At 36.2% G+C, this 25,664-nt stretch overlaps 2 protein-coding genes across 3 annotated transcripts in view; both read right to left on the reverse strand.

The window, feature by feature from the left end:
• LOC150090964 (testis-expressed protein 10-like) overlaps positions 1-17,298 on the reverse strand; it is an 89,657-nt gene extending 72,359 nt beyond the window's left edge. Inside the window, exons 1-3 of one of the 2 annotated variants that reach the window (XM_090380886.1) lie at positions 17,098-17,298; positions 8,158-8,290; positions 245-414 (exon numbers count right to left, since the gene is read on the reverse strand). In XM_090380886.1, coding sequence (XP_090237012.1) covers positions 245-414; positions 8,158-8,290; positions 17,098-17,290 — 496 coding nt within the window. In that variant the 5' untranslated portion in view covers positions 17,291-17,298. The remainder of the gene's footprint in view (positions 1-244; positions 415-8,157; positions 8,291-17,097) is intronic. The other variant, XM_090380889.1, reaches the window with a different exon arrangement.
• Positions 17,299-21,944: 4,646 nt separating this feature from the next.
• LOC150090965 (testis-expressed protein 10 homolog) overlaps positions 21,945-25,664 on the reverse strand; it is a 35,464-nt gene continuing 31,744 nt past the window's right edge. The window contains exons 5-6 of the mRNA XM_090378800.1: positions 22,325-22,430; positions 21,945-22,090 (exon numbers count right to left, since the gene is read on the reverse strand). Of these exons, the coding sequence (XP_090234926.1) occupies positions 21,945-22,090; positions 22,325-22,430 (252 nt within the window). The remainder of the gene's footprint in view (positions 22,091-22,324; positions 22,431-25,664) is intronic.

A 25,664-nucleotide genomic window follows, 5' to 3' on the forward strand; every position in this document is an offset into this window, starting at 1 on the left:
GCTTTCCTTTAAACTTTAGATAATGCATTTAAAATCAATTATCTAAAATACCCTTAATCCTAACTGTTTCAGATAACTCAGATTCTACTGTATTGTATTTGATATAGATTTTTGAATATTAGTTTTTGTAAATGACCAAGATTTAAGAATATTATCTTAAATTTCAATGCCAAGAATATATATATATATATATATAAAAATTACATTTAATTAAGTATTCTACTTATTATTCATGAATTTTTACCAATAACATGCATAGAGACTTCTTGAAGACCTTCCAAAAATGGTTGCAAATTTCTGCTAGAAATTTTTTTAATCATTGCAAGAAATGATGGTAGAACATCCCTGTTATTGTTGGCTATATCTACAAGCTCTAGAGGAAGTTGCTTCAGCCAAGTATCTAATATTCCTGTTCTAAATAGGAAATTCAACACATACAATAATATAATGATTGAAGGACATTAATACAGGTTTTTCAGAAGATTCAAATTTAAAAAAAAAAAAAAAAAAAAAATATGCTCTAGAAGAAAGAATTTAATGGAAAATTTTTGCTATAACTTAAAAACCAAATGTTATCAAGTAAGAAGAAAAGATTCTTCTCACCTCAGTTCAAGCAGTTTCCTGTTTCCAGGCAATAAAAACAATATAGTCATGGCACCAAAATTATTATTGAAAAAACAAAGAAGTGTTCTCATTTGAGTGATCAAAACATTCCTTACAAATTCAGCTATTGCTATAAATTAATTATATTCAAAACATACAATTAAGCTAATATAGCTGTCTCTTACTTACTCAATAATGATTTGTTATAATATACCTTCATACTAAGGTATATTATAACAAACATAAAAAAACATATTTTAAGAAAAATAAATTTCTTTTACAGAATAATTATTGAATAGGTCAGTGCCTTTGCATCGTGTTTTGTTCGTAGTGAACTATCCAAGTCAATAACTGGCATAATTTTAATTGTATCTTATATTGTGAATACCTTCACAACAAGGTTATTTATTCAAAGCAGTGCAATACCTTGGCCAATCATTGTGAAGGTATTCACAATATGAGATACAATTAAAACGATACCAATTATGGACTTGGGACAGTTCACTATGAAGGCGTCTCCGTAGCCAGGTGGGAAGGAGCAGCAGTGCGTAGCACACGCTTCTTGATTAGACCGGGGTTCGAGCCCGTCACCACCAAATACAGAGGATGCGGAAAGGTCAAGGGAATGACCACCGCATATTCCCAGAGCAATATGGCCTTAGTTGCTAATGCTCCTAAAAACCAAATAACAAACAAACAACAGTTCACTATGAACAAAACATGGTGCAAAGACACTGACCTATTCAATAATGAAACTTAAGCATAGTCTCATGTTTCATGCAAAACAATTGCCTTATTTTACAGAATAAAAAGTACCCTATAAGATCAATAGACCCTATAAGATCAATAGAGTACATTATTCTGTAAAATAACTCCAAATTAATCTAATACAAAGGTTTCTTCATTCATAACACACTTTTCCAATTCCAGAAATACACTAAAATGTACAAAATCAGTAAGTTGGAGGGGGGGAGCATACTGACTCAACACAGTGAGCAAACCAGGTAATCATGAAAAAAATATCAGCATGGGAAGTAAGGCACGTCTTGCAAACAGGTGGTTTAGTTGGTATTTTCAGACAACAAGATGTTTCATCTTGTATTTGAACTGTGAAGTGTCTACCGTTATTTATTAAAGATGTTCTTAAGCATTAAAGGTACTTGCATAATCAACACGTTGAGCACCATGGTAAAATTAGTAACAGTTACCAGGATCCAAAATGTTTTTTTAAATTTTTTGTTTTTTAATATTTTATTTTTATTTTGCTAATACACTGCATTGGGACTTTTTTCTGGCATTATTTTCTATTTTCCCAGCTTCAGTAATAAACCAAAATGGCTTATAGCAAAGAAAATGTTTCAAGATTTATTGACAATTCCACGTTTATCCAGTAAATCCTATAACAACTGCTACATCAACGGATTTGGAAAGTAATTCCAATGAGGACCTTCCTGATCTCAACATTCCAGTTTCCTCAAAATGGGAACCTATTGCTTGTGCAAGAAAAACTTTTATGGTCATCCCTTGAAATATTGTAGTACATTCAGATGTCATCATAAAACTGGCTGGGGAAAAAAAGCCCAGTTGACTTTTACAATTATTTTATTAGCAACAAGATGATACTACTAGTTGTCACTGAGACCAGCAGCACTGAGACTAATTTTCAGCAGGTACACTACTCAAAAATTTGCTGCAGCAGCAAATATACTATATCAAAACTTGAAGGTACCAAAATGGGTTCATACTAACCCAACAGAAATGCAAATTTTTCTTGTAATAATTCTATGGATGGACTTCATTCAACCAATGTACAGTCTTAATTTAGAGACCACCGATTCAGAAATATAACATATGAAAACAAAGTGTGTAAAATAATAAGCCAGAAGTTATCATGCAGTTTGGTTGGCAGATGAAGAAAGAGGTTGGAGTTGTTAAAGATAAAGACATAGGTTTTAATTTCAGGGAAGGGGACTATGGCAATTTTGGATGCTACATGGCCTCTACCAACTGGGAAGATAGCAAAAAGGGGAACCAGATATTGCATTAACTGGGGAAACAGCACACAGAGGACAAACACATCAGAATACCATAAGAAAATACAGCACTAGGAGAACGTTGAGATAGATGAATAATGAGCTAGTCAGTTTAATAAGTAGAAAAAGATGCCATGGAGAAAGTTAGGGTGATGAAAAGTATTGAAGCCTAAAACAGCTACAAGTCGATCTGTAGTAGTAACACAGAAAAGTTTAGGCTGGCAAAGACTGATGGGAAATTTCTGGCTAAGAGAACAAATAATGGACAAGGAATTTTTCACATATGTGTGAATTCAAAGAAATCAACGAATCATATCAGATAACCCAAGTGATGTTGCAGATGAAGTGAACAGGTACTTTGCATTGATATTTACTGACAAGCAAAAGACTGTTCATGGCAAGGAGAAACTATGCAAGTGAAGCTGAGAAGCATAAAATTATATATGATTGTTTATTAGAAATATTATTTGTTACTAGAAAAACTTTTCCAGCTCAAAAGCAAATAAGGTTTCTGAGTTAAAGGAATTCTGAGGAAGTGGTGATAGAATGCAATAAACCATTTAGGTTAATTATGAGGGTATCATGGGACTTGGGAGAGAAGATTACTTTGGATTGGAGATGTGCCAACGTATTTCCAATACATAAAAGTTCTAACAGCGAAATGGGTAAGACTGGTTAATCTGACTTTAGTGGTAGAGAAAATTGTGCAAGCAACAACCAAGATGCAGCATAGAGCCAATTAGATAAAAATTGAATTCTGAAAGATACATAACATGGTTTTGAGAAGGAAAAAACCATATTTAACTAACATGGTTAACTATTTTTACACAGTCACTCATGAGCAGGACATAGAAAATAACTTCAACAATATCTTGATTTTAGCAAAGCATTTTACTTAGTTCCTCATAAGAAGTTCCAATCTAAGCTGAACATGTTGGGATCACAAGTAAGATTCTAAGATGAATTTCAGAGTGGCTGCGGGAAGTTGTGATTAATGGTTACTCTTCAGAGTGGGCTAACATTTGAACTGCATCCCCCACCAAGGATTGGTTGTGGACCACTGTCGTTTCTGATTTTCTTGAGTGACATCAATGATGGGAGGGCATGATGTCAGAATTTGCAAATGATATAGACTGGGAGAGGAATTAATGATCAGTGCCAAGCAGTGCACCTTGGATAGGCTTTAAGGATGGATGGTCAAATATGGAAGCTATATTTTAACATACAAAAATGAAAAATTTATACACTCTGTGGTGCTAAATTAAAACCAGTAGAGGAAGAAAGAGATATGATGATTATAACATGGGAAGACAAAGTTCTCCAAGCAGTATATGACAAGCAACCAAGAAGACCCATGATTCCTACTGATAATTAATCAGCATTTGTTTGTAGAGAAAGAGAGGTGATAATCTGATCATATGAGGCAATTGTGCACTTGATACTATGTCCAAATATGAAGACTGCACCTCATAAAAAGAGACCTTGAAAGGAATCAAAGATAGACATCATGCCTTACTGATAGTGTTTCCCAAACTTACAATAACTGCGTACCCCTTTTGAGAATTTAGTCTTCCCAGCATATCCTTTCTTGGGCGAAGATAATTTGGAAGTAGTTTTAATAATGCTAGTTTATCTAGACTACAGGAAATACAGTGCAATATATGGTATTCACTTACTGATATATAACAAAAGTTATACATATATACTATAGAAATAATAATTAAAAAAATGGAAGTAATAATAACAATAAACAAACATTCTTATAGGGCAGTGTAGATATATGTGATGGATTTGTACCAGTCTGAAATTAAAGTATGCATGTTAGCTAGTGAAGAAAGCACATTTTTAATACTTACTATTTTGGTAATGAAATTTAAATCAGTATTAAAATGTATAAATTTATATGATATTTAAACTGTTAAGTACCAAGCACTTTTTTTAATGTTTCATACAAAAACTTACTAAGTAATAAAGGATTAGTCAAAATTTAACAAAGCCAGCTTTTTGAAAAGACTACTGTCACTGACATTCTATAATTAACCCAATTATTATTCATACATATAACACAGTATAGATTATTTTCTGAAAGAGGAGACAAAAAGCAGTAAACAAACAGCATAATTATCAAATGATTAGAAGTCTGGTAAAATGTTGACTGGGTCACTACACACACACACACACACACACACACACACACACACACACACACACACACACACACACACACACACACACACACACACACACACACACACACACAGAGCTAATACACATATACCAGAACATTTAAGAGTGTAGTCCAATAAAATTAAATGAAAAGAAAACCAGAAAAATCACAGTTTATATAGCTCTATCATTTTTTATGATTCAATAAATTGAAATTGTGATTCTAATAAGGGAGGAGTTTTACGCACTGCAACATATAAAGGATTGGTTTCAAGTTTTGATCCAATAAAGTGGCTGATTCAGTTAACCAGTGATTCCTATAAGCAAAACCCACTGCATTAAATTTTAATGAATTGTTTTCTGCAGCTAAAAAAACTACGATAAAGTAAAATAAATAATTCTACCATACATCTTTTAAAACCCTTTTGCGTACCCCTGGGGGCACATGCACCACACTTTAGGAAACAATGCGTTAAGGGAGCAAAAAAGTGCCCGGTGCAAGGAAAGACTTCAAATGTGTGGGCTACACAACTTGGCAACCAGACACTTAGTGGGTATCTCAATGAAATCAATAAGGCTTTCAGAGAGGATAGTAAAATGAATTTTAGATTTTTCCTGTTATAAATGATTCCAGAACAAGGGATTAATAATTCAAATTACAAGGCAAGAGGTAACTCACTGGCAAAAAGTTTTCTTTTTGCCAGTGAGTTGTTAATTACTGGAATGAGTTGCCTCCATGGGTAGCTGAGGCTGACAGTTTGAGAAAATTTAAAGTCAGCTAGGTAATTCATTCCTTCACAAGTAGAAAAAACACACACGTAGTTCATTTTTCATATATATTTTAATATCCTTATTTTTATTGTGCTTTATTATGATTTTTATTGTTTTTATTTTATTTTTTTTGTTTTTGGCTGGTACAACAGAGGCGTGTGGCTTCCTTTGCAATGGCTAATACTAATACCTTTAAAGCTATATGAAAAATTAGAAATAAAATTACATCTCAACTAAATAATGCAATAAAAATTAATAAATAAAAATCAAAAAATAAAGTCTATATCAAAAAACCTTTAATTTCACACTGGGAATAGGCAAAAGTAAATATATATTATATCTCTGAGAGGGAAACCAGCTATTGTTTGTTTGTTATTTGGTTTTTAGGAGCATTAGCAACTAAGGCCATATTGCTCCAGGGATATGCGGTGGTCATTCCCTGACCTTTCTGCATCCTCTGTATTTGGTGGTCATGGGCTCGAACCCCAGTCTAATCAAGAAGCGTGTGCTACGCACTGCCGCTTCTGCTCACCTGGCTACGGAGGCGCCCCACCAGCTATTGTATTCTCTTCTATGGTAATAGAATAAATGTTATGAACAAAAATAATCATCCAAGACTGATTATTCTAGATTTGCAGTTTTGTCACTAATTCCCCAACATGAGAGGCAAAAAAATATTTTTTATTTTAAAAAATTACTTTTTTCTCTGCCTGAAGTTTCTTCAGTTTCACAGTTCTGTTTTATTTTATTTTAATCCTTCTCAGAAATCTTATCTTATTTAAGATGTTAGCTGCCCAAAAGCAAACTTGCAAAAAAATAAACTGCAATTTTTGTTGCTGAATGCACATATGCATTCACCCAACCCTGACCAATAAATGAGCACTGTAAAAGGAAAAGCACGTGAAATGTGCCGCCTCCGTAGCCAGGCGGGAAGGAGCAGCAGTGCGTAGCACATGCTTCTTGATTAGACCGCGGTTCGAGCCCGTCACCACCAAATACGGAGGATGCGGAAAGGTTAGGGAATGACCACCGCATATTCCCGGAGCAATATGGCCTTAGTTGCTAATGCTCCTAAAAACCAAATAACAAACAACAACAACAACAACGTGAAATGCACAACTGAGCAATATCAGCACACCGATTAAACCACGAGGCATTAGTTAGGATTTTGCTTAGTATCAATCACAGTATCTAGAAAGCGGTATAAAAGCTGCATATGTGGTTTACAGTTTCATATGTTCTTTGCTTATGTTGAAGTTATTTTATCTAGTTTAGTATTTCTACAAGAAAAGGTAACATTTTTGGAAGATTATGCTTGCTGATTTTTAATTTTTTAGTTTGTAAAAAGCAAAACATCATCCTTAATGTGTTTATGTGTGTGTCTACTGATAAAATTGTGTAAAAAAAATGTTTTGCTATAAAATTTTACTCTAAAATGGATCCACAGTACGTTGATACTGTTGGCTGTTTGTTTGTTTGTTATTTGGTTTTTAGGAGCATTAGCAACTAAGGCCATATTGCTCCGGGATATGCGGTGGTCATTCCCTGACCTTTCCGCATCCTCCGTATTTGGTGGTAACGGGATCGAACCCCGGTCTAATCGATACTGTTGGCATTGAATCAGCTCTTATAATATGTCATCTGATGCTTGAATATATTTATATTCAAGTGATGCAGATTCTGAATCTTGTTCAAATGATGTTAGAATGCTACAAACAGATGCCAGCAATACTCGGAGTGATGATTCTTTAGAGATGAAATCCATTTTTTTAAAAAGCAGTGCCTACTCGTTCCAGTGCCCCAAGGCACAAATAAAGGACCCTGACAAATATAATTGGTAGTGAATGTGTTAATCTTATTCCAAAGTACAAACAGTGTAGCAGATGCCAACAGATAGCCACCATATGCAGTAACTTCATTTTCATCTTAAAAATTCTTGCAATGAAAAAGGGTTTATTTATATAAATTTTCATACATACTTATCCTACCTTAAAATATTAAAGTAATTTTCAATCTACACAGCAAAGTAGTAATGCTTTAAAATCAAAAATAACTAAAAGTTATATAGCATAAAATACGTTATATGACTGTATATAATATACTTATATATTTTATCATTTTAAATATTTTGACTCAGCGAAAATAAATATTAATTTTGATAAAATATCTGCTTAATTTATTTTTGATTGCTCTGATTGGACTACTTGATATTTTCATATACAGTACAGTACAGTGTGTGTGTGTGTGTGTTTATTTTTTAATTCTGCCTCTATAACACAGTTTCAATAATTCAAATTTATTTTGTATATTGAAGTTTTTTTTATTCCTTGAACTTACAGAAGTTCGTGTGACATTTCATGCATTTTTGAACGCTATGCAATACTATATATAAGTAAAAATTCCTATACTTAAGAAAAATTTAATGAATTTAATTATATCAACATAACATGTTTACAATGCATAACATATACTAATGGATTTTGCCAAAAATCATCGTAATTTAATTCTATAAGTTCAAAATGTACTATTAATATAAAATTAAAATATCCCCAATTTAACAAAATTGGGAAGAAATACAACTTACTTTAGTATATGACAATACTTTGGACAAAGCACAATATTCATAAAGAAACTAAACATGACATTTCTGTCTTTCCGTTCTGGTGACCACAACAAAAAAATTTTCAGCATGGAATTCAGAAGATCTTGAACATTATCTACGGAAAATGACCAAGCTTTATAAATCAATATCAAATAAAATATAAAAAAACTTTTGTTTAGTCAAAGAAATTTAATTTGGACTATTTAAGTTAGACAATTTAATTAAATAATTTAACTTAAGTTACACTATTTACTAATTATAGATTGGAACTATTTATTATATTCATATACAGGCACTCCACAACTTCGACTTTACAAACTGGACTTTACGTTTTTGCCAGCCAGTGCAAACTGAAAAAAATAGGGTAAAATATTTTGAATCCCACAGGAATAAATGGAGGTATTGTGAAAATATCATAGTTGAACCCAATTACACAGGTTTTTTTTTTTTTTTTTTTAATTCCTTCCAAGACCTCAGAAGTTGAAAATTTCCCTATATAACTAAGCTAGTTAACTCTCTAAAAGTCATTTTTATAATGGAAATTGTATTAGTTTTATGTAAATTTATAAAAAATAAGCACAACACAAAAATTACTTTTAACTAAAGGATGAAAAAACAAAACACGCGGCCACCATATTTACAAATGCTACTATTGGCTGAGAGGAATGGCTAAGTAGTCCAGCCAGAGAATGCACTACACTTTCGTTGTTATCATATGTTCCGTTATAAGAATCAATTTTGAACCCCTTTGTGATATTTTTCTAAAGCACATTTCTGGACGTCATGACCATAAAACAATTTGCACTATCCGGTTTACTGGGCTTTTCTGTTAGTGAAATCTATTATAAGTGGGCAGTAAACTTGAACTTACACTTACGATAATATCAATAACTGGAATAAAACACATTTCACCATAACGTAAAAACGTTATGGTGAAATGTGTTTCCCCTTCACTGAAATCTTCAATCACATAAAAAACATAAATAAATTTTCAGAATCTTCTCTTCAATCCTATTTACTTATACAATGATGAAGGGAAAGTGACGAACAGAAAGTGCAAGTGGTGGCAGTGCTAGAATACAAAACAAAATTGATTCCGAAATGAAGATGAAAATGATTAAGAAGTATGAAGCAGGACAAAGTTTGTCTTTTATTGAACAGGCATTAGGTCTCGCTGCTTCAACAGTGAATACTATTTTAAAGGCCAGGTCATGTATAAAAGAACATGTTAAAGAATCAACAACAGTGATCAACAAGAAAAAAAGAACACCAGTGATTCACAAAACAGCGTTCGGGTGCTATATCGAAGATGGAAAAGCTATTAATAATGTGGATGAAAAATCAGATTCAGAAGCAAGTGCCCCTGAGTCTAATGGCCATTCAAGCAAAAGCAAGAAGTATTTATGAAGATATTAAGGATAAGTATGGCAAATCCCAAGCCAAGTTCATAACAAGCAACAGGTGGTTTAATAGGTTCAAGCACTGCACTGGTTTCCACAGAGTAAAATGTTTGTATTTGCACATTTTTGTAATTTTGTACACTTTTGAAAATTTTCCTGTGCATGAGACAAAAAAATTGAATAAATAATTATTTACATGTTCGTTGAACATTTGTTTTTTTGCTTCTATAAAATTCAGTGAGCATAGTTGCAAGTGCTACATAAGCCTTTAGGGAAATTCCGACATGTAGAGTTCTGCAGAACGCAACCCTTACGTAAGTCGGGGAGTGGCTGTATTTTGCCTCGAATCCCCCCCCCCCAAGCTAAAGAAGAATATAGTGCATGACACTTAGTATTTGTAATGGCCGCATGGTGCAAGAAAGCCTATGGCTTATGCTGCACCAGCCAAAAAAAAAAAAAAAAAAAACGAATAAAACAATGATAAAAAAAATAATAATAATAAATAATAGTAATTAATAAAAGAAAAGGACATTAAACCTATCATCCTATGATAGGTTTAATGTCCTGACCCAAAGGTTTAATGTCCTGACTTCCCTGACCCAAAGGTACTATCCAGACTACCTTTGAATTTCCCCAAACTGTCAGCCTCTACCACCCATGTAGGCAACTTATTCCAGTAATTTATGACTCGCCGGCTAAAATAAAACTTCCTACAGTCCAATTCCCCACCGTAACTTGAATTTATGTCCCCTAGTTCTAGCATCGTTTATAATCTTGAAAATTTCGTCCTCATTCATTTTGCCGATGCCTCTCAGAGCCTTAAACACCTCAATCAAATCTCCTCTAAGGTGTCTAGTTTCCAAACTCTGCAACCCACATATTCAAAGTCTTTCTTCATAAGGGCGCCCTTTTGCCGATCTCACTAGGCGAGTTACCCTTCTTTGCCCCCTTTCAAGAAGCTCGATGTCTTTCTTTAGGTGTGGTCTCCATACTTGAACACAGTATTCCAAGTGTGGTCTAACAAAAGCCTTATATAATGGGATTATCACATCCCTATCTCTACTTGCAAAAGTTCGATAGATCATCAATAGGACACCATGGGCCTTCCTTGCAACCTGTTTCCAATGCTCAGAGAATTTCATGTCTGACCGTATCGTAACACCCAAGTCCCTTTCCTCCAGTACTGGGTTTAGTTGAACTCCACCAAGTGAATAAGTTATTTTGGGATTACTGTTTCCCAAGTGTAATACTTTACACTTCGTTGGATTAAAGCATAGATGCCATTTTTCTGACCATTCATGAAGCCTATCTAGGTTTCTCTGAAGAAGCTCAGCTTGATAGTGATCATTAACCACTCTACCAATTTTAACATCATCTGCAAATTTAGACATCATGGCCTCTATCCCTTCATCGATGTTGTTTATGAAAAATAAAAACAACAGTAGTCCTAATACTGATCCTTGGGGAACCCCACTTCTTACATCAACCCAATCTGAGGAATAGCCATTTATCACAACCCTCTGCCTCCTGCTATCCATCTAAGGATTTTCCCAGTGATTCCAACCTGTTCCAGCTTATAAAGCAACCGTTCGTGTGGGACTGAGTCAAAAGCTTTGCTGAAATCTAAATAAACAATGTCAAAATTATTCCCTAAATCCAGCTCGTGAGTGACGCTTTCAAAATAGCGAACCAGATTTGTTAAACATAATTTTCCCTTTACAAAACCATGCTGAGTATCCTTGAGAATTTCAATTCGATCCAAATGATCCTGAATTCCACCCTTGATCAATGCCTCCATGATTTTCCCTACCACTGAAGTCAGACTGACAGGTCGATAATTTCCCACTTCACTCTTAGAGCCACCCATATGTATGGGAGATACATTGGCACTTTTCCAATCCAAGGGAATCTCCCCAGAGTCTAGTGATGCTCGCATAATTAGCCTCAATGGTTCAATGCACTCACTTGCTGCCTCCCTTAAGATTATAGGGTATATTCCATCAACTCAGGAGCCTTACTGGCCTGTAGGCTCGAAAGTTTTTTCATTAAATAATCTTGCGAAATTTCAATATCATTAATTACATATTTTCATATTTTTTAACATCGCTCCCACAATTTCCCATTGCCACAAAAGGTTTTTCATTTGTAAATATTGATGCAAAATAACTTGAGTTCATCTGCAATGGCAGTTGGTGTATTTAATACTATCCCCTTTCCCTTACGTAAAGGTCCGATCTGGTTTGTCCTGCTCTTCTTGGCATTTATATATGTGAAGAAGTCCTTATCTCCCCTCTTTGCTCTGTTTGCTAGTGATTTCTCATAAACTGCCTTTGCCTGTCGAACCTTTTCTGTGGCTGTATTACAGATCATCTTGTAGCTGTTATAGGCTTCAATACTTTTTATTGCTCTGTAACCTTTCCATGCCACCTTTTTCTGCTCAAGGAATGTGGCAACTTCACTATTCATCCAACTTGGAACCCTCCTCGTGGAGTAATTTTTTAATGGTAAATACGCATTAAAGGCAGCTCTGATTAATGTTTTAAAAGCATACCACAGTTCAATTGGATTCATTCTCTGTGTGATATCTATCCAGTTAATAGAGGCCATGTAGTACCTTAAGGCATCATAATTTCCTTTTCTGAAATTAAAACCCATTCCTTTGCCTTTTACTGCTGCTACCTCTCTCTCATCATCATCCACCGTAGAACTCCGTGATCACTTTTTGCTACTGGTTCCTCTACTGTCAGCCCTGTTATGTCATCTGATTCATGGGTGATGATGAGGTCTAGGATATTCTTTTCTCTAGCACTTTCCCTGACATGTTGATACAAATAACAGTCATCTAGTTGATTTAAAAATTTTGTTCCCCATGTCAAGTTTCCTTTCCATTTACTCCAATCAATTAGAGGCAAATTGAAATCACCCATAATAAGACATTGACGCTTACTTGCCCATTCCATTTGCATGTAGAGGCTTTCGTCGTAATCTTCACAATCACCTGGTCTGTAGATTACTCCTACTCGCATTATACCTTTGTTTCAAACTATCTCACACCATACAGATTCTATACTAGCACATGAAGCATCTGAATCCAGGAAAGCTATCGTCGCACTCAGGCTGCTTCTGATAAGAAGCATTACCCCTCCACCCCCTTCTATCTACCCTATCCTTCCTAAATACATTATACAAGCCATACTGAAACTCATCATCCCCAATTTCCGGGTGGCACCACGTCTCCGTAAGCCCTATTATGTCCGCATTACTTGTTTTAACCAGCAGTTCGAATTCGCTCATTTTATTGACGACACTTCTAACATTACTATATAAACAATTAAGACTTACTGTTCTTGTATATTTAACAACCCTAACACAACCCTTGAAGTTTTTTAGGCTCTCTTCCCTGGCATTAGCTACCTGCTCACTTGAAACGTTTCTGTCCCCAGAACATCTAGATAATATGTCCAGTTGGGGTAACAGATAAGAACTCTTGAGGCATGTGCAAGAGTTACTTTGACCACTATAATCAGATAAACGCGTGTCAGTATTACCCACATCCCCCTAACTAGCAGTTTCCCAGAACCTTTAAGGTATCCTCAATAATACTGGCAAAAACTTTTACACCACCTTTGTTTAAGTGTATCCCGTCTCTACAAAACAAATTCCTTCTACCTACAAGTGTGGGCCATGCTGATAGAAATTTCCCCCCCTAAAGCCTTGCAGAGTCCTTCAAGTCTTGAGTTAATCCACAAGGCTTTTAACATATAATCCCTCCTATCGTGTCAGGGCAGAATTGCAGACACATAGACATTGTGACCTAGTTCGCGGCATTTCCTCAGCATGGTCCTGTATTTTTCCAACAAATCGTCAGATCGTGTACGTTTAATGTCATTAGTCCCCACATGAATAATAATATTCTCTTTACCCCCTTAAAGTCTGACAATCTGTTGGTGACATCATTAATAGTTGCTCCCGGCAGACATACCCTGGTTCTACTCCACCTATCCTTATTACAAAAAATATTCCCCGTTTCCCTGACAATGGAGTCTCCTAATAAAACAATGTCCTTTTTAACAAGAGTAGTTTGCACTTGGTTTTTCTGTTTTGAGGCCCGAATCAGGTGTGCATCACTTGGTACATTGCTGGAGTCTTGAGTCCCTGATGAGCTCCCAGATGCATTATTCTTGAGGGCAAGCACCCGTTTTTTCAGGGACTCAAATTGTTCCATCAGTGCACCAAATTGTAATTTAAGATCGGTGCACTCCTTACATCGATCACAAAGAAAAGAATCCCCAGATCGACTTTGGAAAACATTTCACAGGTTCCGCAACGTGACTCACCCGTAAATCGCCATCGGCTATTTCCGTGTGAGTCACAATACCCTGTGATGTGTTTAAGGCAGATCTCGTAATTACCATTATAAAATTAGCTAACTATCAATGAAAATTAACTTTAAAAAATTATATCTATAATATTATTAAAATCAAACTGTTACAGGAAAACCTATAACAAAATAATCCAACAATAATCCAATCCACTTAACTGAGGAGCCCTGACGAAACGCATCTGCTCACCTCGAATGAATCATGGATACTGCAATCATGGATAATGCTATCATTCATGTAACACTATCACTTTTATGAAGTCCTGATCAGACATATACTAACATATAGAAAAAATGTTGTTTACCATAATTGGTGCTTTGGTTTTTGTTATCACCTTTTCTGGCTTACTGCAGCTTACCCAAGTGTAGTAAAAGACACGCAACATGTCAGAATTATGACACGTTGTGTGTCTAGTTGCTACTATTGCTTGGTACAGTTCATATGGTTGTCTGTAGCATTATTCTGCAAAAGAAAGTATTGTATCTTTACTCCTGCCAGTGTTACTGTTTTACAGCAAAGCATTAACCCTATTTTAATATTTTCTTTACTTGTTCTTTTTTTTTACCCCTCCATTTTTATAATAATAATAATAATTTTCTATTTATACTCCGGCACGACAACCAAGTCAATAGAGTTTACAATAAATCGTCAATACAAATATTTATCATATTTAGTAGTCACGGGATTGAACTCCGGTCCACTCAAGGAACGCGTGATTGATTTTAATGTTTTCTTTCTGTCCACGTACACTTTTATATATACATATTTACACTGTGAATTAGTAAACAATGCTGAACTTTCTTTTTCTTTGGTTATTGTTACCAATCAGTTAATGTTATCAGTTTAGCTGAGTCCTATAGTAGTCACAATAAGCTGTGTCCACTGTATATGAAAATTCCAAAAAAAAAAAAAAGATCACACCCTAGATTTGAATGAATAGTCATTTGTTTGGATCTTTTTTTTTTTTATGTCAAATAGGTTAAATATGTTTTATACCCCAAACACGAGAGGTATTAGAACCTATAGTACTTAGTACCATGCTTGGGTTGGAGGTTGAGAAGACGAAAGAAGATATTTGTTGACATTGCACTTGAACTTCTGTAGATTGTAATTTTCAGGAAATACATATGAAGAAAGATTGTTCCAGAAAACGGCAATTGAATGAATAAATGAGGAAGATGAAAAGTTGGTTCTGTGGGTTTGAAGTTGGACAGTAAATGGATGTTGACTGGTGGTGGCACGTGTTCGGACTGTTTTGAAAGAGAGAGCGGGAATTATAGAAGCCAGTTCAGAAGAACAGTGCCCATGGAAGTATCTGTAGAAGAGGCATGCAGCAGAAACAGTACATCTGTGAGAAAGCAAGTGGAGAGACTCTGTTAGAGATGAATCATTAATTAACCTAACTGCCCTCTTCTGAATGGAATCAAGAAGCCTGAGAGAGGTTTTGGGAGCACCACCCCAGATGTGGGAACAATATTCCATGGCAGGACGGATTTGCAATTTATACAGAGTGACCAGCTGTTTGGAAGAAAAGTAACGCTAAGAGCGAAAGAGAAAACCAAGTTTTTTAGATGTAGAGGAAGCAATATTTGTAATGTGCTTGTGCCAAGAGAGATTAGAAGTCAGGGTAATCCCCAAAAGAGATATATCATTTTGCCTAGAAATTGGAGTGTCACTAAAGATAAGCATACGAGCAGAAGAATCCTTTTTGCAAGATATAAGACAAGACTGAGTTTTAGAAGGGTTGAAATCAACTAAGTTGTCTTTGCCCCACTGGAGAATTACCTGAAGATCGGCATTTAAGGAATTGGTAGCAGATTTTCGAGAAGTTGAAGCTGATTGAGCAGGACAAGGTTTCTCAAAATGGAAAGTTGAATGCAATGTGCTATCATCGGCAAAACTATGGATAGGATTTCCAGTCAATGGAAGAAGGTCATTAATATACAAGAGGAAAAGAGTGGGGAAAAGAACTGAACCTTGGGGGACACAGGCATTAGTGGAGAAGTTAGAAGACAGAGAGCCATCTACCATCACCCTCAGTGAGTGATCAGAGAGAAAACTGGATAACCAATTACTAAAAACAGTTGGCAAACCATAAGATGGAAGCTTGTTTAGAAGACCTTTATGCCAAACACGATCGAAAGCCTTTGAGATGTCAAGAGCAACTACTTGTGTTTCCCCAAACCTTTCCATTGAATTAGTCCATAAATGGGTAACATAAGCCAGAATATCACCAGTGGATCGACACTGACGGAATCCATACTGGCGATCGTTGATCAGACGGAAGGTTTCTAGGTAGTTTAAGAGTTGGCAGTTAATTGATTTCTCCATTACTTTAGAAAGAGTAGAAGTAATTGCAATGGGACGATAATTGGATGGGAGGGATTTGTCACCCTTTTTAGGAACTGGCTGGATATGAGCAAATTTCCAAGCAGAAGGAAAAACACCTTTAGAAAAAGAAATTAAAAAAAGCGACAGAGAATAGGAGTAAGTTCAGAAGCACAGGTTTTGAGAACAAGTGGAGAAATACCATCAGGACCTGGAGCTTTCTTAGCATCAAGATTCATCAAAATTCTTCTGATATCCTTTTGACGGAAGACCACAGGAGGCATTGAATGGAGCGTGTTCGGAATGGTGGGAGGTGTTTTACCAAGATCATTAATACATGAGCTGGAAGAAAAATGGGATGCTAGCAGGTCAGCTTTATCCTTGGCTGAAGTGACAACAGAACCATCTGGTTTGGACAGAGGTGGGAGTAGAGATGGGCAAAAGTTGCGGCCAATTCTGTTATTCGGATCTAATTCTGTTACTACATAATTTGCTAAAGGAAATTTCTGATTTGAAACTCTTCCCACCTTTAACCAAAGAATTCATTTCCTTGAGTTAAAATGTTAGACTGAGAGCTCAATTTCCATATTTGGTTTAAATTGGTTGTATTATTTAATCTAAATAACTGAAAGAAAAGATATAAAATAAAAAATTAAGCAAGTAATTCTAATCATATTTTTCTCATTTAAAACTAGTCAAGAAAACAATTGATAACTGTTCAATTCAAAAATTTAACATAAAGCAGGCAAAGGTTTCAAACAGCATTGATTAATTGCTTTAATCAGAATGAGTACATTTTAAAAACTGCTCACCAAAATAATCTTTATGCTCTGCAAGCCTATAAACAATTTTAACCACTAGTGATACTTCCTTAACTCCTGAAATCTGATCTTTTTTAATGGCCTCATTTAAGAAGTCAATTATTTTTCTATACTGCTGTCCTGTTTTGGCATCCCTCACTGGTACCATAAGAGTAAATATATCACAGATGGTAAGGTTTAGCATGAAACATGACTTCTGCAATAATAAAAAGTAGTTTTAGTAATAAAATATTAGAAGCTATTTCACTGAAATGTGAAAAATACCAATGTATGAAATTTCAAATAACTCTTTTTACCATATACAGTCGAACTTCCCTATAACGAATTCGATAAATCCAGCGAAAAACTTCGTTACAGAGAAATTTCGTTATACAGAGAATATCTTTTTTATTAGAAATTATTATCTAATTAGAAAATGAAAACGAATCTACATTTATTTTTAATGTATTTTATTTCAAAAACATACTTATTTAAATGTTTACACAATTTTCGCCGGTAAGTATCACAAATTTAAAAATTTGTAATTTTCGTTTGCACAGTACAATTAAAAAATGTCTGATTCTCAAAGAAAACCTCACATTTGTTCAGAGCATTAAAAACATTATCAGGAACATTTTCACAAAACTGTAGACCCATACGAACCGTTTTAAAAGCGTTAATCATTTCTTTGCGAGTTGGCTTTTCTATGGGTTGTTCCGATGCGTCATCAGTGTCATCGTTAATTTCTTCGTGATCATTTTCGCGTTTAACACTATTCAGCAGTATTTCATCTTCATTTGAATGTTCTGCTGTAGTCAGATCTTGATCTACATAAACATAATTATCCAGTGTCATTTCATTTTCAATGTTTCCGGATGATTCTAATAATGTCCAAAAGTTTTTCAGTTGTGAAAGGGGCAGTTCATCTTGTCCGTCCAGTTGTTGTTCGACTTCGGTATTCAATGCAAATCTCGCTTTCGAAAAACAATTTTGAATAGTGTATTCAGTGACATCGTTTGTCCAAACTTTTGCCAATTCAGAGATGCAATCTCTAAGGTTAATTGTAACCTCCAAGTTTCTATTTTCTGTTAACGCACTGACAGTCTTCATTATTATTCTCTTTCGATAATGAAATTTAAAATTTTCAATAATGCCTTGGTCCATTGGCTGGAGTTTTGACGTTACGTTTGGTGGTAAAAACAACTTTGCACTTTTAATTTGGCAGAAATACTGGCAGGATGTGCTGGACAGTTGTCAGTTACTAACACGATTTTCTTTTTTTCTTTTGTTATACGCTTGTCTAGTTTTAATATCCATTCTTCATCTTCGTATATACACAATTTAATTCGCTTCTTGTCTGCTCCTCCTTCAATTGTATTTAAAATTGATTCTCGATTTTTTTAAAATCGTAGATAAACTGCTTGCAGGTATGCCACATTTCTCCGCAACATCTTTTTTCTTAAAATCCTAGTCAATATCATAACAATCTTTGCTTTATCATTAATACTTAAACACTTCGACATTGTTTCCGCAGTTTTAAAAATTACTCTATGGCCGCTCTTGCTGATACGTACACTGCAAACTTCGCTGCGCTGGCCATATAGTGAATTGTTAGTACCGCCTACTCAATGACGTTCGCTTGCCAATTCAACAGTATTACGTGACCTTTCCTATCAATTACTTTGAAGAAATATACAACTTTTTGAATTTCTTTTATTTCACTTTCATTCATATATATACGAAACAAAATATATGATTAATGTATGCAGTATGTTACTTTTCAGAAAAAAAATAAAAAAATACAAGAGCATATAGCCTATGTGATTGATGACAAACGAAATTAAAAAAAATTCATGAAACCATCTACTGGGAGTCCAGTTAGATGAGAACGGACATATCATATAATGATTGACAGGAAGGTCACGTGGCACAGTTGAGATGAGAAGCGAATGTCACTCAGTAGGTGTTACTAAAAGCCGACTATGGTAGCATTCTGTGTATTGCCGCCGCAGCATGCTAAAGTTTTACCGCAGCGAATTTTGTTTTCCCCTGAGCCAACATCAATTTACAAATCTACCCTATTTATTGTAAAGTTTACGACCACTTTTAAGAACACCCATTTGGTTTAATAACTGTAACAAAAATGAAATAAAGACCCTCCTATGGGCGTCAATGGCCACAAGTGTTCACTAAAAGGATGATTATTTAATTCCAGATGCTAATGCGCAATTTCGGAAGGGGCAGTATATTTGAGCGGCTGTAAATGCTTGAAAATCTTCAAAAATGCTTTTACTAATTTTTTTTAAAATTTGTTATAGAGAGACTAACACTTCGCTATATGGGGTTAATTTTACATGTAATTTTGTTTGAAGGTGCAACGTTTTGCGAAAAAATTCGTAATATAGAGAAATTCATTAAATAGAAGTTCGTAATAGAGAAGTTCCACTGTATTTATATTTTTGTAGTAGAAATTTTTGTGTCATTACAGGAATCTGTTTATTTTTCAAGGTCATTATCATCATTATTACAGGTTGCCATCCCATCTGGGATTGGCGATCAGCATTTGTTGTAAACATCATGAAATAACTGTTCCACAGGTTGCCTGTCCATTCCTTCAAATTATCCAGCCATGATATTCTTCTTCTTCCTCTCATCATTAATTCTTCCAGTCAGAATGATTTGTGGCACTGCATATTCTTCTTGATAATAGATAATGAGAGCTTTGGTCTCGTAATGTGACCAAAAAAAGAAGTTTTTTATTTCGTGATTAGAGACAGCAATTTCCTTTCTCTGCTGACTGATCTCAACACTTCCACATTTGTAACTGCCGCCGTCCAAGGAATACATAATATTCTTCTATACATGTACATTTCAAATGCCTTCAAATCTCGCAACCATAGAGTAGTGTAAAGTGTAAAGTGTGTTTAGGGTCAAACGGCACCAGGGGTTTCCCCCATCTCCGCGTTGCTTTCATTGTGAGTGAACCAGTTCGCTGGGAAATGCCAGAGATTTAAAAGTGTATGGATATTGTATATGTGTAATGTCATGTACCGTTGTTCATCTGGTCATTTAGCCGCTGGACCCCTACTGAGGCCCAACGTTGCCCCACTTTTGCCCCGTGGAGGCAGACCAGGAAACACCAGTAGACTAAGATTTACTCTGGCAGGTCCTGCCGCTTAATTTCCTGAGATTTCGGCGGCTAGGACCTAAAAAAAAAAAAAAAATATATATATAAAAATAAAAAATAAAAATAAAAAAATAATAAAATAAAAAGAGGAAATGAAAGTTAAAAAATAAACTAAGATATATATATATATATTTTTTTTTTTTTTTTTATTTTGGTAAATTCTATGGGGAATAACGCTAAATTTTTGAAACGCCGAGTGTATGGGCGAAAAACGTAATTTGGAGATGATTAAATCAATTCCGATGTGTAGGGCATTCGCTTGCGTATGTGCAGGTAGAGTGGGTGGGGAGACTGAAGTCTGGGGGGGAAAAGACAGAAGTATTGAGTCGAGAGAGGAGGCAACTCCAAGTCACAGTGGGGCATGCCCATGCCCCACCAGAAGGGAAAGTGGGAATGGTGAGAGGGGGATGAGACAGTAAGACCGTCTCCCCCCCCCACCGGGGATATGGGTATTAAAGATGAAGGAGGTTAGGGTGCCCTCTTCAATTCGCCAAATGGCGTTTGGCAGCTGTGCTGCGTTGTCTCTTTTCTTCAATATTGAGCCGGTTTCAGTCCAGTCGCTCATGGGGTAAGCTCCGTCCTTGTGTTTTTCACTCACTTGTCTCAAGGTTTTTCTCTGTAGTAACTCTGTTGGATAGTATTTTATGGTCTTGTACAGTTTAACTTGTGGTGATATTTCTTCAGACACGATTTATGGTAATTAGCAGTTTTCTCCTCTTGAAGAGGTCCTGCGCATATTGAGAAAGTGCTCTGTATTCCTCTTCTGTGTCAATGAAGTGGGATTCCAGTCCTTTCGGAAGGTAGTGTATCTTTGTGATCAGGATGCCTCTGAGATCTTCGTATTCTGGGCAGTCGTAGACCAAGTGGTTCCAGTTCTCGATCTCCCCACATGTGCAGTTGGGGTCCTCAACAAGGCAGAACCCGAGCAGCTTCTCCTTAAAGGGACCATGACCAGTAAGGAGCGAAGTCAAATGCTTCCCCGGAAAGTACCAGGCTGGTTGCTTGGGATATATTTTGCTGAGGTTGGGAAGGAATTTTCTTGTGATTTCTCCTTTTGTTGTATCGGTCCATCTTTGTTGCCACTCCCGAAGTAGGTAAGCCTGTAATCGGACTTTTTCTGTTTTTGTACTACTCGCTGGGTCAATTATGAAATCCTGGAAGGTGGCAGCAACCCCCCTGGCGTGGACCAGATGTAGCACTCCGTCTCTTAGTCGAAGAATTAGATCCAATTGCAGATTACATAAAACACCTTTCATTTTGCAAAAGGCCGATCTTACTATTTCAACTCTTCTTTTAATTTCCGTCGAATCATCCCCCTTGTCATTAATTTCTCTTCCTAAATAGACATAACTGTTAACTTTTTCAATCAGTCTCCCATTGACCACAAATGTGAGATTTGTATAATTCTTGGGGCCAAACCATTTAGTCTTACTAGGATTTATCATCTTATTACTTTCTGCATTAACTATTTTCACGAGTGTGTGAAGATCAGAATCACTTCCTGCAATGATAACTGTATCATCAGCATAGTGAATATTATTTATGACTAATCCATTTAAAACAATTCCTTCTGCTCTATCTTCCAATGCCTCCTTCACAATTTTTTCAGAATACAGACTGAACAGTAATGGAGATAGAATGAACCCCTGTCGAACACCTCTCTTCTGTAAGCTCATCTTCCACTCTGATTATAGTACAGATTCTCAATTATTTGGATGTCTTTACTGTCTATGTTTATCTGGTGAAGGATAACAAACAATTTTCTATGTTGAACTTTGTCAAATGCTTTTTCATAATCAATAAAACAAGCATAGACATCTTTAAAAGGTCATTATAAAAATGTAAAATGGCATTAGGTTTATGGGAAATTGGCTGGGACCTATCAAAGAGGTCATTATAATGGGGGCTAGGACATTAAAAATGAGGGTTACTATAAAGAGCTTTGACTGTATTTCCTTTCCCATTCATTGAATGGCCAATCTAACTATACATATTCACCTAAAATACTATAAAATTATATTCCAAAACTTGCCTCTGTATCGTACAGCTTACTGTGGTCTTTTTTTTTTTTCTTTATCATCTGATTCTGTGAATAAGGAAACCAAGCCATGAAGTTCACCATAAGGTCGCCACTGTATGCTTCTTTAAACCAGGTGCTCTGTGGTGGTGAAAGAAGAGAAAAACAGCTGAAATTATGAGCTGAGAACATTTCGGCAGATGGCAACTTTTCATAAATCACAAATTATATTAAAAGAATGATAAATCTACAAATCAGTGAATTAAATAAGAAAATGTGTATTAAACAGAGTGGACTCTTGTTCACATTAAAAAAAAAAAAAAAAAAAAAATAGTGGTAATCACGGCCTTTCTTTATAGCTAACAGTATTACTTTTCTCCAAAAAATACAAGCTAGATGGACACTGTTCACAAAAAAAATTTAGGAATTTCACTGATTTTTTTAAATGAATTTTCCCAGACCATTGATATTAATGGAAAGTATAAGCATTAGTAGAGGCATATGATGCAAGAAAGCAAGCTTATGCAGCATCAGGCAAAAAAAAAAAAAAAAAACCTTCCACTTCACCCCACCGTTCGTTCGAAATACCTGTCCAGCTGAGCCTTAAATTTATTTAGGCTATCAACTTCCACAACAGGGGATGGAAGTCTGTTCCACCAACCACCTGCTGGCTAAAGGCAAATTTCCGCACATCTATCCTACATCTGTCTTTCCCCAATTTGAATTTATGCCCTCTCAGGTGATTATTCTGAGCAAGAGGCAGTATCCCATCAGCATTGAGCATGCTCAAACCATTCAAGGCTTTGTACACCTCTATCAGATCACCCCGCCGGTGCCTGGTCTCCAGACACTGTAATTTGCAAAACTTAAGCCTTTCTTCGTAAGAGCAACCCTTTGTTCCATTCACTAATCTTGTTGCCCTTCTCTGTACTCGTTCCAGCAGCTCTACATCCTTTTTGAAATGAGGCCTCCAGACCTGTATACAGTACTCTAGGTGTGGCCTGACCATTGCCTTATACAAGGGAATAATCACCTCCTTATCCCTCCTAGAAAAATTCCTATATATCATTGACAATACACCATGAGCTACTCTTGCTGCCCGTCTGCACTGCTCAGAAAACTTCATATCTGCCTGCACAATTACCCCCAAGTCTTTTTTATTCTCTACCACTGTCAGTGTAGTACCACAGAGTTGATACGTTGCTCTGGGGTTGCTGTTTCCCATATATAGTACTTTACATTTGTCAATGTTAAACTTCATTTGCCCCCTCTCAGCCCATCTGCTCAACCTTTCCAGATCCTGTTGCAGCAGCATAGCATCAGTAGCGTCCTTAACAACCCTGCCTACCTTTGTATCGTCTGCAAACTTGGACATTAAGCTTGATATACCATCACCAATATTATTTATAAATACAGAAAACAACAATGGACCCAACACTGAACCCTGAGGGACTCCACTAATAACATTAGTCCACGATGAGCAGTGTCCATTAATTACCACTCTCTGTCTTCTGCCACTCAACCATCCCTTTATCCATAGCAACAATTTGCCACTAATGCCACACTGCTCTAATTTGTGCAGCAGTCTTCCATGTGCAACAGTATCAAAACCCTTTCTAAGATCCAAATATATAATATCAAAGTTATTCCCTGCATCCAATTCTTTTGTGACTACATCATCTGACATCCATTTAGGCCTGAACCTTGAACAATATTTCTTAGTTGGTATGTAAAGCCTAGTAGCTTCCAAGATAAGTTCTTTGAATGCTTCCCATTTTGAATTTGCTGTTGGTAACATCATCAGTTGGTCCCACTGCATAGAATTTAAATACTCTCTCAGACCATCGTAGTCGCCTTTACGAAAGCAATAACCCTTCCCTTTACCCCTGATGGTAGTTACCTCCTTGAGTAAATCCCACTTCAGCACACTGTGATCACTGCCACCTAGTGGTTCCTGTATCTGCAGATTCTTAATGCATGAAGAATCACTACTAATAATCAAATCAAGAGTACTGCTCCCTCTAGTTGCCTCCCGAACATGCTGATTTAGAAAACAATCATCCAATAAATCCACAAAAGCCTTGCTAGTGTGTGAGTGACCTACCCACAAATTCCAGTCAATATCTGGGAAATTAAAATCCCCCATTATAAGACTCTCTGATTTACTGGCCCACTATTTCCCTGTACTGTTTCTTATTATGCTCATCAGAGTCATTAGGCCTATAGCACACTCCTACTCTCAATTTTGATCTCCCAATGCTTATGTCACACCAAACTGACTCGACACTGCACTGTCCAGCGATGTCGACTGGCTTCATTTCCTTGGATTTTATGTGTTTCTTAACTAATAGCATAACCCCTCCTCCCTTCCTATCCTGTCTATCCTTTCTGTAGATGTTGTACTCCCCAAATTCCAATTCTGCATTACTTATATCTGTGTGACACCACATCTCTGATATCCCAACAATATCCGCCTTTGATGCTTTGAGCAATACCTCAAATTCATCAAATTTATTTACCAAACTCCTAGCATTGGTGTACACGCAAGTATACATGCACCTGTTCTTTTTCTTAGCTTCCTTAACACAACCCACGTGTTTACTTGTACCCCAATGACTCCCAGCAGTCTCTGAAATATCCTGCATCTTATTTTCCAAGCTGCTGCTCATTCCAATAGAAGCAGTGCAAGAATCACTTTCACCTCTGCCAGTGGCTACTGTTAATCTATTAGTCGTTGTATCTCCCCATGCTAGCAGTTTTCCGACCCACCTAACACTGCCTCGATAGCATTAGCAAACATTCTTGCACCCTTTCTATTTAAGTGTATCCCATCCCTGTAGAAGCAGTCTCCCTGTTAACAAGTACAGACCAGGCTGAAAAAAATTCTACCCCTTGAGCCTTGCACAATCTTTCCAGGGCCAAATTGATCGACAGGGCTCTCATCATATACTCCCTCCTATCGTGTCTGGGCAGAATTGCAGCTTTCAAATTCAACCCTAATTCACAGCTTTTTTTTCAAAAGTGACCTGTACTTGTTAAGTAATTCTGTCGGTCTCCTACTCTTAACATCATTAGTGCCAACGTGTACAACTATATCACCTTTTGTGCCCTTAAAAGATGATATCCGCTCTACAACGTCATCAACCTTTGCTCTTGGCAGACATACCTGGTCCTGTTCCACCTATCCTTTTTACAAAGCATGTTTCCCGTTTCCCTGACAATAGAGTCACCAACAACTACTAGTTCCTTTGGGACCAGTGCATTCTGCCTCGGGGGCCGTCGCTGTGTTGCGTGATGCCCAAGTGCAAGCTCTGGCATTGGTGTGGGCAGCTGAGAGCTTGATGGGCCCTTCACTTTTAATCCTTCGAGGGCATC

The sequence above is a fragment of the Mastigoproctus giganteus genome, chromosome 1 (genome assembly GCF_048544385.1).
Source record: "Mastigoproctus giganteus isolate SK-2022 chromosome 1, ASM4854438v1, whole genome shotgun sequence".
NCBI classification, from domain to species: Eukaryota; Metazoa; Arthropoda; class Arachnida; order Uropygi; family Thelyphonidae; genus Mastigoproctus; species Mastigoproctus giganteus.